The 12,296-nt window shown below is 34.0% G+C and overlaps 2 protein-coding genes across 2 annotated transcripts; both read left to right on the top strand.

The window, feature by feature from the left end:
* Nucleotides 1-6: 6 nt before the first annotated feature.
* LOC113234847 (transmembrane 9 superfamily member 4) lies at nucleotides 7-7,374 on the top strand. The gene is made up of 9 exons (XM_026470371.1): nucleotides 7-266; nucleotides 344-732; nucleotides 2,378-2,533; nucleotides 3,355-3,635; nucleotides 3,716-3,919; nucleotides 4,150-4,567; nucleotides 4,820-5,003; nucleotides 5,488-5,626; nucleotides 6,858-7,374. Exons 1-9 carry the CDS (start codon nucleotides 174-176, stop codon nucleotides 6,956-6,958), a joined length of 1,965 nt encoding a protein of 654 aa, XP_026326156.1. The 5' UTR covers nucleotides 7-173; the 3' UTR covers nucleotides 6,959-7,374.
* A 1,329-nt stretch (nucleotides 7,375-8,703) lies between these two features.
* On the top strand, nucleotides 8,704-9,891 carry LOC113236046 (carbonyl reductase [NADPH] 3-like). Its single transcript, XM_026472039.1, has one exon. It carries the CDS (start codon nucleotides 8,787-8,789, stop codon nucleotides 9,618-9,620), a length of 834 nt encoding a protein of 277 aa, XP_026327824.1. The 5' UTR covers nucleotides 8,704-8,786; the 3' UTR covers nucleotides 9,621-9,891.
* The last annotated feature ends 2,405 nt before the right edge of the window (nucleotides 9,892-12,296 follow it).

Consider the following 12,296-nt stretch of genomic DNA (forward strand, 5'->3'; position numbering starts at 1 on the left):
AGCAGACTCTCTGTGCAGCTCGTTTGTGCTGCCTTCCGGACCACTCACTGCAGCACTGTTCCTTTTCTAACAATAATAATTATTATTATCGGTTTGTCTCGTAATTTACACCTCAGTATACCATTTTTTAGCAAAGCCAAAGAACTACTCAGGTTGTTGTATCTATGTAGTGAATGTTAATAGCGCTATTGCACCTAAAACTACTAATAAAATGTATAATTTGCATTGATTCAATATTAAGTACAAAAATTACAGAAATGTTTAGGGTACGTAATTTCTTTTTTTTATATACTCTGTTGATAATTATTTCTTGTCTCTAATAAACCAATATATTTTATTGCAGGCTCGACTTTGTTGCTTCCTACTTTTAGGCAGTGTGATAAGTTTTAGCAATGGATTCTATGTTCCTGGTGTGGCACCTGTGGAGTTTAAGAAAGGCCAAAGAATTGAAGTGAAAGCAGTCAAAATGACGAGTATACATACACAACTTCCATACGAGTATTACTCTTTGCCATTTTGTTTGCCAAAGAATGGAACGTTTGTTTATAAATCTGAAAATCTTGGTGAAGTGTTGAGAGGGGACCGCATTGTAAATACACCTTACGAAGTTCACATGGCTGAGAATGTCAAGTGCCGGCTTCTTTGCCATCACAAAAATAATCCAATAAACTGGAGCGTAGAAGAGTCTGAGAAGGTTGCAAGTCGTATTGAGCGGGAATATTTTGTGCATTTGTAAGTAGTATAAATAATTAAATTTGTATGTGTATATCGATGCTGAAGCGAAGGAAGGGCATTTATCACATATTTAACTTTTGAAATGAAAATATTGCCACTTACATTAATATCTCATATTTTGTGAAATTGGTTTTTACATCCTGCCAGTCCTAAAGTTTTGTTGTAGTTAAAATAATGAAAATTCACATTATTTAATTTTTTTCTGTTCCACATTGTTGTTCACGCCTCTTCCAATTCTGTACATGTCTTTCTCTAATGGTTTTCACCTATATGCTACTTATTTAATCTACCTCGTTGTGTTTGGCCGAATGGTTACCATGCAGAAGTCCCAGGTCCGATTCCCAGACTAGGAGTAATATTTGTATGGCTTACATTTATTTCTCTCATGAGTTTGGGTAATTTGTGGTTGTCTATGTGTGTGTGTAGTGCGCGGGCAATGTTGAGTGTATGCGTTGTTATTATGAATGTGGCCATTATGTGACTCTAAGAAGCCAATTTCAATTATGGGTTATTGGGCAGATTGGGGAGTTAAATGTTGTGTTGGGTGACCCGTTGGCGAAGAGGGCTAAAACACTATACTCATATGGGAGGTCTTGTCTCTCACTATGAGGCGACACGATATAGTAGAATAATCCACAGGGATTGACATCACAAGGCCGACATTGACACCCAAGTGTTACAGGCCTTATTAAAAATAATTTTAAATCTTAAAAAAAATTGTGTCTAACAAGCTCCATTCCATCGCATTTTGGCAGATTTCAACTTTTGTAATGTTAAAGTGCATGCAAATGTTGAGGTTTGACAGCTATATGTGCCCTCAAGAAGCATACTTGTTTACATACTTATGTATTCATTGTTTAGAAATGATACAGATTTAACATAAATTGAATTCAAATCCTTTTTATTTCATTATTCTGCTAAAGTTCATTTCTACATTCAACAACACATCAAGCTGTACTCTTTTGTTCTAATATTGCTCCCAGAATAATGAAGAAGGCCTGTCAATGTATAGCAGTCCATACTTGTCAAGTTGTGTCAATCACCAGCAGTAAGCTATCATGCTCTCTTATCAAAAATTCAATCACACATCCCATATAGTACTTACATGTCATCTCATCTTATAAAAGTGGTTCCAAATTAAAGCCAGCGTTACAGCAGGCGAGCTGTGACGAATGCCGAGTTGGATCCGTTTCAGCTTATAGGTATATGTGATCAATAATTTGTATTGTCTGTTCTGTTTTAATTTTTCTTAAGCTGAATAACTGTTTCTTTCTTTCTTCCATATGTATCGAATCTGGTGAAATTACAGGCACATGGGACTTGCCAACTTGTCTCAGGGTGATGGGTGCAGTGGTAGTGGCCCTCAGATCTTTGCAATTTAAAGCTCTGACTGGCACTGTAACTGTGGCGTGTAGCTTACCGTTAGGCATACAACTTGTTCGTCCCATCACTTGATGTTATAAATAAAAAGTCAATATTGTACCTACATGTTTATTGATAAATTGTTTAAATTCTTCAGTGCAGAGAGAATAATTTAATTCTTAAATATAATTTCAACCAAATACAATGTATTTGTCATTTTGTTTTATAAAATTTCAGTAAGAGTTATATTAACAACATAAATTTAATTCTATGATTACAGATTAGTTGACAACTTACCCATTGCAACTAGAGTGATCGACCCTGAATCAATGGAAAAGGTAATAGAACAAGGCTACCGGCTCGGATTCATGTCGAGAGGAAAAGCGTACATAAATAACCATTTGAAATTGTCTCTCAAATATCATAAACATAGTCAGTAAGTATTTGACTGTAATTAACTATTTTGTCTTATTAACTTAAGAACAAGTGCCATGCGTAAACACCATTTTCACTACCGAATTTTCTTTTTAAATCCCTTTACAGATTGTATGTGTACTATACATACAATCTGTAAAGAGATTTAAAAAGAAAATTCATTACCCTGCTATACCAATACAGTTAGCCATTTTTTTAAAATAGTTACTATCATTTTTTTTGTTATAATTATTAATACAAAGATCGAACACTTCGAAAAAATTCCTTCGATCCGGCCGGATTCGAATCGACGTCTTCTAGCATACCGTGGCAGACGCTATACCAATTAAGCCACGGAACGAACCAGCGGACCTCACGAATTTTTCTGTGCTTGCGTCGTATCTGTGTATTTGGTTTTTCAACGACTTTTAGCCTGAGTGTTCGATCTTTGTATTAATAATTATACAAACTAGTGGAGTAATTTCACATAAAAATAATTGAATATCAATTCAATAAAAAAATTTGTTACTGTCATTGTTATTAAAATTTATCAATTAAGTTAAATCCAAAATGATCAGTGTGTTAATCAAAATTATTTACTGCTAGTCACATTTTTTAAATCAATTACTTTTTGTCAAAGAAAAAAATTGTGAAAAATGTCCATAAGAAACAAAATCATATTAAATTTAAGTATAATTGATGTTAGGTTTTTCACATTATTCTAAATGACGAATAAAACTAATAACTTTTTTACTTGTTTACTTTTTTCACTGGTATCTGTAACTGTCTATATTTACTTGTCTATATTTATCGTTTTTGTAACATAAGTTTATACCTTTACAGAGATTCATACAGAGTTGTAGGATTTGAAGTTGACACATTCTCAGTTGACAAAGATGAGCTAAAATTTGTTGACGATTCTTGTACATTCCCTGCAGTAGATACTAAACCACAACTGGTAAATGAAGACACAGGAACTAAATTATATTTCACATATTCCGTTGAATGGGGAGAATCCGACGTGAGTTGGGCATCAAGATGGGACATTTATTTAGATATGAAAGATGTCCAAATACATTGGTTTTCGATTGTCAACTCCATTGTTGTTTTATTTTTTTTATCAGGTAAAGAAATTGCGAGTATACCTTAAAATTAAAAATTATATGTGTGATAATTCGATGCATGAATAATCAAATATTTTCAGGAATCTTGACAATGATTATGGTTCGAACATTAAGAAGGGACATTGCACGATACAATTCCGACGAAAGTCTGGATGACATGATGGAGGAAACAGGCTGGAAATTAGTGCACGGAGATGTCTTTAGGCCACCTCCAAAAAGGATGCTGTTTGCTGCTGTGATTGGCAGTGGTATTCAAGTATTCTTAATGGCTTTAATTACGATATGTGAGTGGCATTCCATATTGCAATAAGCCATTTGGGTAACGTTACAACTCTAGTACAACACAGACAATACTAAACTTTCAAGGTTTTATCTCACAGCATTTTGAGAGCTCTAGACTCAGCTTTGTTGACTGTACATACACATGTCTATTAACCTTTTTATTTCATGTTTTATAAATACATAAATGAAATCATTGTGTATGATGTCAAAATTTGTTTGTTTTTTTTTTCAGTCATTGCTATGCTTGGTATGTTGTCACCTGCAAGTAGAGGCGCGTTAATGACGGCAGCCATTTTCCTCTATGTGTTCATGGGGCTCATCGCCGGTTACTACTCTGCACGCTTGTACAATACCATGAAAGGGAAACAATGGAAGCAAGCAGCGTTCCTAACGGCTACACTCTATCCAGCTATTGTGTTTGGCACATGCTTCTTTTTAAATTTCTTCCTAGTGGGAAAACATTCCAGTGGTGCAGTGCCATTTTCGACTATGATGGCTTTATTGTGCCTGTGGTTCTGCATATCTCTACCATTAGTGTATTTGGGCTATTATTTCGGATGCCGTAAGCAACCATTCCAACATCCAGTGAGGACTAATTTTATTCCAAGAAAAGTGCCAGAGCAAGTTTGGTATATGAATTATTTTATATGGTAAGTGTAGCAGAGCAATTGGGCCAACATATTAATTTATAACTATTTATGTATACTTTAAAATAATGTGCTGATAGGTAGATGGAGATAGCAAAAATCTTTTCATAATAATGAACATTAACAAATTTCAGGTGCACTTTAATTTGTTTTATGACCAGTTAACAAAGAATTATAACATTCAAGAAGATACTATACAACTAAGATCAGTGTAACCTTGTCATTGTTTGAACAGAAAATGAAATTTCATTTCAGCGTTCTGATGGCCGGTATTCTTCCATTTGGTGCTGTCTTCATTGAACTGTTTTTCATTTTCAATGCTCTGTGGGAAAACCAGTTCTATTACCTATTTGGATTTTTGTTCCTAGTATTTTGGATTTTGGTGGTTTCCGTGTCACAAATATCTATTGTTATGGTCTACTTCCAGTTATGTGGAGAAGTGAGTATGTGCACATTTAATAGTAACTTTTCGACCCTGAAGTAATGGCGCTGGTATCAACATCCGACAACAATATTTATGAAGACATTAGTTTTACAAAATTCCCACAACATGACTAGAATCAAAGACCATCAGATTTTAAATATCCCCCAATGGATACCTTTTTATTTTCTTTATTCGCCATGATTGTCGAGACGACACGAGTGTCGTCGAACACTCGATACACAGTTTAATGAAATGCTGATGTCCGTCACCTAGATTCACGTAGTTATAGTCTATGGGTTGGTTCTTCATAACAGGGGAACACGACAAGAACTTATAGATTAAATTATTAAGGATATGCAAATATTCATTTTTAAATCATAGAATGAGTCACAAGAATCTTGCTAATTAGCCGCGGTTTATATTGTTACTACATATAGTTTACTATATAATATTTCTTAATAAACACAATATGAAACATTTCTTAACTTGTATTTGACAGGACTACCACTGGTGGTGGAAGAGCTTTATCGTCTCTGGTGGATCTGCTGTGTATATATTGATTTACTCAATATTTTATTTCTTCACGAAATTGGAAATCACAGAATTCATACCCACCTTGCTTTACATTGGTTATACAGGTAAATTCAACGTTAATTGAGAAGTACTATTACAACAATTGCACATTCATTTTTACCATGGTGAGCGTAGATAATAAAAGTTCCGAAGTATTAGGCCGGCCACATACAGTCGGAATCCCGTTTCGAAATTCCGGACTCATACAAATCACGGACTTATCACACACATACAGTACTATTCCGTTCGAATTTTTCCGATTCAAAATTCCATAATGGTGGATTGTGTATTTGGAATTCTCCACGGAAAAAGTCGTTCCGAATGCAAGTCTTCCATAGACGCAACACACTTGAACACATAGTCGTAAATTCCGTACGTATTTTCGCTGCGAGAATATCTGGACCCAATGCGTCGTGTCTCTCAGCTGAGTCTTGTTATTCCGAATGGAAATAAACGTATGTGTGTGATGTATGTACGAAATCTCGAATCGATATTCCGAAACGGAATTCCGACTGTATGTGTCTTAAAGACTGGCGTGCTTGTTGATTCCATCTCTGAATTATTAACCTCTTTAATGTCAGAGAAAGAGAGAAAAAGAAAAGACAATGTGCGTTTCGCGTCGGTGCGGGGCGGTCCGAGCGAAAGCGACACGTCTAACGTCTTGCTTCGCTCTTTGATAAAATCGACTTGAGCCGGTTTTCTAACCGGCTCAAGTCGACACCCATATTAAGCATGTTTAGTACATGCAAAAATTTTTACCATGTAAATACTATTCAAGATTATAATTTACAACCCTAATAAGTGTCGAATTCTTAGGGTTTCGCGATTGTTACACATAGGAAATAGAACTACTTTTTTTTCGAATCGATTAGAAAAAAAATACACATGGTAACTGGAAAGGGCCCGAAACGTTGGTTTGTTTGAAAAAAAAACCAAATATCTGCGACTTACATCCAAAAAAAATTGAATTTATAACAAAATGTTATTGATATATATATATTATAGATAAGAAATAACGTGTCAACCAATATGATCATAGTTTTGCGAAAATGGCACCTATTTTTTTTCGTTATTTTTGATAATATTTGATTATGTTTGTTCTAGTGATAAATTGTTGTGATGTATTACTATAATTACCATACAACAACAAGCACAACAGCAAAAGTTTCATTTTATAAGTAAATTTTAGAACAAACTATCAACAACAACGAAATAGCTTTAGGTGCCATTTTCGCAAAACTATGATTATATTGGTTAGCATCCAATTGTTTAACAAGTTTTTTTGTTTTTTTGCAGGTCTCATGGTTTTGACATTCTGGCTTCTAACGGGGACAATAGGATTTTTCGCAGCATATACTTTTATCAGGAAAATTTATGCTGCTGTTAAAATTGATTAGTCTCACTATGTAGGTAAATGATAGGATACTTTACTGGAATGAATAAATACGTTTTAACTGAGTGAACGAAGAACAAAGATAATATTTCGCTGACGCTGACGAAATGTTTGTGTAAATATTGTAATTCTATTAGGTGAAGAATGCATTTTATTAGTGATGTAATTTGTTACATACAGACATTTCACTACTTAGGCGGGCCACATGCATACAAACTAGCACTTCAATGTTTGTTCACATTTACCTTTAGCTCACTATACCAGTGCTCCTTTAATAAATTTGCTGTACATTTGGAACAGGGGCGCAGCTGCGATTCAAATAAATACCCAAGTGCTTTTTCATTGTGTACCTATAGATAATTAAAAATGCTACGCACCGTCTACACTCTGTATGTCTAATGAAATGTTTTGAGTGTATAGTGTATAGTTCCAAGAAAAACTTTGAAATTAAATTATAAAGATCTTATGTTGCCTTCTTTCTCATGTCCATCACTTCCTCTTTCCGCACATTCTTTCAGTGAATATTGTTTTAGTCTACCCCCATATGGTGTGGTACAGTTCTGAAATTTCTAAAAAGAAATGTTTTGAATCGTGGTTTTTTACTTTAAATAATAATTAGTAATTGTCTTTTTTTTAAATAGTAATTTTATGTGCCAAAAACAAAGTGATATCAAAGTTCGAGCCACTTACCATTAACAATAGATAATAGAAAACTCAGATAATGAGAAATACTTAGCCTTCTTTTTGATAAACACCAGACCTCGAAATCTGGGGTTCAGCAGCTAAAAGTAATCTTAATATACTACAAATATCGCAAAATAAACTTATTAAACGATTATTTAATTTTGGTTATATACTCGATGTCTAACCCCTACCCTAAAATTATATAAGGAAACAAAATTATTGGATGTTATTGCAACTTATAAATATTACTCATGCCTGCTGATACGAAAAATAATATCTAAAGAAATACATACAAATATTACTTTTAAATACAAACACGAAAATACCCAATCGAAGCGTTTGACAAATGCAAATAAACTTGTGTTTCGTCCACTTAGAATAAACTATGACAAAAGATATATTACATATGAAAGTGCTAAAATCTACGACGAACTACCTAGTATTATAAAGGAAACTAAAAAAACGTATAAATTCAAAAAGTTACTCAAAATACATTTATTTGATCAAAATAATAAAATTAGCAACAACACGTAAAACATATCGTATCAATCTGTACTCGAAAAGTTACCACATCTAGTTATTGCTGATCTGTGTAACACGTTTCACTGTTTTTGTTGGTTCAACGGCGCACTGGTTCGGCTTTTGTAGTAATAATAATAAGTTTAAAATTTACCCACATTAAAATAAACAAAAACAACATCGATCAAATTTTTATGTTTTTAGTGTTCTTTTTTTATAGAAGCGTAATTATTTTTTATCATTCACATTTAAGTTATTACTAATAATTAAGAGTGCAGCACGTTCGCGTATGCAAAATATACTTATTAATGTTTTAATTAGTCCATAGGTTCTCATTTAAGTGAATTGTAAATTCTTATGAGAATAAATATCTGAAACCTCAAATAAATAATTGGAGAATGTAAAAATAAATGCTCGCCATTGATGCAATAAAACAAATTATGGCATTTTCTGGACAGATAAATTGGCTCTATGTGTCAAGTTCCTGTGCTCAAAATTTGACAGCATCGTTTAAAACATAAAAAGTCAAGTAGTAAAAATGACCGGGAGGAGGGGTCAATAGGTTTGGAGATAAAGTAAATATTTATTTTTACAACGTAGTATTTTCTACGTAATTGTTTCTATTTTTTATGTACAACATGGAAACCAAAGTAGCAGTAGTAACTGGTGGCAATAGGGGCTTAGGGTTCGAGATCGTGAAGGGCTTGTGTAAGAAGTTCGATGGTGCTGTGTACCTTACAGCTAGAGACAACGAAAGAGGAAGGCAAGCAGTGAGGAAGCTCGAAGAACTAGGTCTTAAGCCCTTGTTTCATATGCTGGACGTCACCAGCGAAGACAGTGTTCAAGAGTTTGCCAAGTATATTTCTACTCATCATAAAGGAATAGACGTCTTAGTTAACAATGCTGGTATACTGGACTTTGACAAGCCCGTATCGTCGTACGAAGACTCCAAAAAGTTAATGGACACGAACTTTTACAGTTTGCTGACTATATCGAAAACATTGTATCCACTCCTTACGAACAATGCTAGAATTGTCAACATAAGCAGTGATTGGGGGCTGCTGTCGAATATTAGGAAACAATTGTGGCTCGATACGCTGGTCAAAGATGATCTAACGGTGGACGAGATACTGCAATTTGTTGAGGACTTCCTGCAGGCAGCTAAGAATGGAAAATCCACATTCCTGTCATTTGCCAGTCATTACGGAGATTACAAGGTGTCAAAAGTGGCAATGTCGGCTTTAACGTTTGTGCATCAGAGGCAGTTCAATGAGGAAGGCAAAGACATTTCAATAAATTGTGTTCACCCAGGCTTTGTCAAAACTGATATGACGAAAGGCATGGGAGATTTTACTCCAGAGCGCGGTGCTCGAGCCCCACTTTACCTGGCATTGGATGCTCCCCAGTCACTGAAAGGTACCTTCGTATGGCATGACTGTCATCAAGTGAATTGGGATGACTAAGGATGGAACTGGTTAAATCATTGTCGTTAAACCACGTTAATCCTGTGATAACAGTGTCACATGCACTTTAAATTTATTATTAATATAATGGTTTCATTTAGATACAATATTTTTCATTGTATATTGCAACCCATTATCAACAATGTGAGACACAGAGAGCTTTTTTTAATTATTTTACAGATATACCTAAATCATGTTGTTTGTTATTTTCTTATTAGATACTTTTTTATATTTGAAACATCATCAGTAATGAACAAAATTAAACAGTAAGTGTAAAACAACAGAACTAAAGCTTTTATTTATAACCATAATTTTCAATGGCAATAGTTTGACAGATACCTGCAAAAAAATTATTTTCTATATTTTTAAATCATGCCTAGATATATATATATATTGAAAGTAATAGTTATATATTAAATACTTATTTATACAACACTACATACTTTGTAGACTTTCAGAATGAAATTGTGTCAGCCTTGTTACCTACAATGTGGTTATTCTCAGTATTATAATAATGCAGCTTAGGAAATGTACCTATGTAACTGTAACTAGTCATTAGAAAACCAATTAGGCAGTAATTCTTTGATAGAATTGGTTAGGTGTCAATTATTGTGTAGCTGATTTAGCTAAAATAGATTAAAATAATAACTAAAACAATAACAATAGCAAATTGATAGCATAATTTAGATTTCAAGTTGGTCATCTTTCAGAGGTATATGTATACTATACTCCAAGGAAAAAAGCATTTAAAACAAGTATTTATTTTTGATAACATTGGCATCGATTTTATCAAAAATACGTCGACGAATTTGGTTAAGTTTTCGTGCTCTGTTATACATTTTTTTGCGTAAATATAGTTTTAAAAGTTTTTATGATCTCAATTGTTTATAAATTTTTGTTTAACACTCGTCGTGCAAACTTTATGATTTGGCTTTTGGGCCTTATCTTCGTAGCTCGCTATTCTCATACACTTTAAATTTGATTGGCATAGAGTCGAATTTAGAGCTCAAGTTTTAGGGGAGAAGATGTCCATAGCGACTAACTGTAGGTAAGAGAAAAAAAAGTAAACCTAACCTTAATGATGAGAATAATTCAACCTTCCGCCCTTCGGCCGTAGCGTGTACGCCCTGTGCCACTAGTCAGAAATCTCATTATGGATTTCCACTGCATATGCAGCTCCTTGTATGGATTCCTTTGTTCCTCTATATATATCTAGTAATTGTATTAGAAAATCGTGATGGCGGACTAAAGGGGTAAGCCGTAAGCAAATGCGAGAGTACATAAGCATTGTTGAACAGTTTATGTATTAAACAGAAGCCTTTTAATGCTGAGTAGGCGTATGATAAGTACTGATTAGTGTCATGGGGTTAAATATCGTAACGTCCAGTACATAAGGTACCCTCTTGGGAATAAAAAAGAAGATTTAGCGAATTCACTAAGTTCATAGAAAGCAAAAATCTGTGGCTCTAGTGAAAAGGGATTACAAGTAAAGAAGCCCAACTTTACAAGGAGACGCGAAAAATAGTTAAAGGCGTTAAGTCTTTTTCGCGTTTCCTTGTGAAGTTGGCTTTTTTGACTTATACCTTTTTTCACTAGAGCACAGAAATATCCCAAGAAATATTCGACTAAAACTTAATTTATGTTATCGTTTGTGTTTATGACAAATACCTACCAATGTAAACCAATCTATTAAAATGGTGGATTAATATTGCCTAACAAATAAACGGAATTGTTGGTACTAATACAGTTATTGAAGTAATTACGTTGGAGGAATTTATTACGAGACTTTTTGTGGTGCGATATGTCAGAATTGATGCATATCACGCGACGCGGGCGACGTTATTTTGATTTCATTAGTAATAATGTTCCAACAAACACTATTAATTCGAAATGAGTTATGAGACGATATTTGTGACGTACTGACCAACAATCTAGTTAATTGTTTGTTTACATCTAGCCTGTTGCCCTTACGTGCTCGCGTTACTATCAGTTAAATTTATTACTTACCAAGTACATACGACTGGTTAGTCTGGACTATCTCTAGTTAGACTAGAACAAATGTGGAGTGTTTCTCAATAAAGCAATTGCAAAATTTCTTATAGGTAGGTACTCTAATTTTGAAGTTTTTTTGTTTTTGTTGAATGTCACAATGTTTCACCATGTTATACAATTACTTTTGTGATATTACTCCACTAGTTTGTTATTAATACAAAGATCGAACACTAAGAAAAAAATTCTTCAATTCGGCTGGATTCGAACCAACGTTTTCTAGCAAACTGTGGCAGACGCTATGCCAATTAAGCTACGGAACGAACCAACGGACCTTACGAGTTTTTTCTATTTGCTTGTTGCAGATCTTCGGTTTTCATTCGTAACGACTTTTTAACATAGCGCCATCTGTGACAAATCTATTTCTTCACACAGCCACGTACCTTTACAGCTACCAGCAACTGACTAAAGATATCGCTTCTAAGTAATTTTTAAGCTTTTATTGAATATCACGATGTTCCACCATGATATTTAATTATTTTTGTGAAATTACTCCACTAGTTTGTTATAATTATTAATACAAAAATCGAACACGAAAATATTCCTTCGATCCTCTGTATCTATATGTATATATATATGCTTATACTCTAGTTCATAATCACAAGAGCCAGGACTCGAAAGAGCTAA

The sequence above is a fragment of the Hyposmocoma kahamanoa genome, unplaced genomic scaffold (assembly GCF_003589595.1).
Source record: "Hyposmocoma kahamanoa isolate Upper Pololo Valley unplaced genomic scaffold, ASM358959v1 102, whole genome shotgun sequence".
NCBI classification, from domain to species: Eukaryota; Metazoa; Arthropoda; class Insecta; order Lepidoptera; family Cosmopterigidae; genus Hyposmocoma; species Hyposmocoma kahamanoa.

Excerpts from the sequence above, each read along its gene's own strand:
- LOC113234847 (XM_026470371.1), top strand. The coding sequence starts at position 174 with ATGTTAATAGCGCTATTGCACCTAAAACTACTAATAAAATGTATAATT. Across the intron at positions 267-343 it reads AAATTACAGAAATGTTTAGG|GCTCGACTTTGTTGCTTCCT; the intron begins GTACGTAATTTC and ends ATTTTATTGCAG. Across the intron at positions 5,627-6,857 it reads GCTTTACATTGGTTATACAG|GTCTCATGGTTTTGACATTC; the intron begins GTAAATTCAACG and ends GTTTTTTTGCAG.
- LOC113236046 (XM_026472039.1), top strand. The coding sequence starts at position 8,787 with ATGTACAACATGGAAACCAAAGTAGCAGTAGTAACTGGTGGCAATAGG.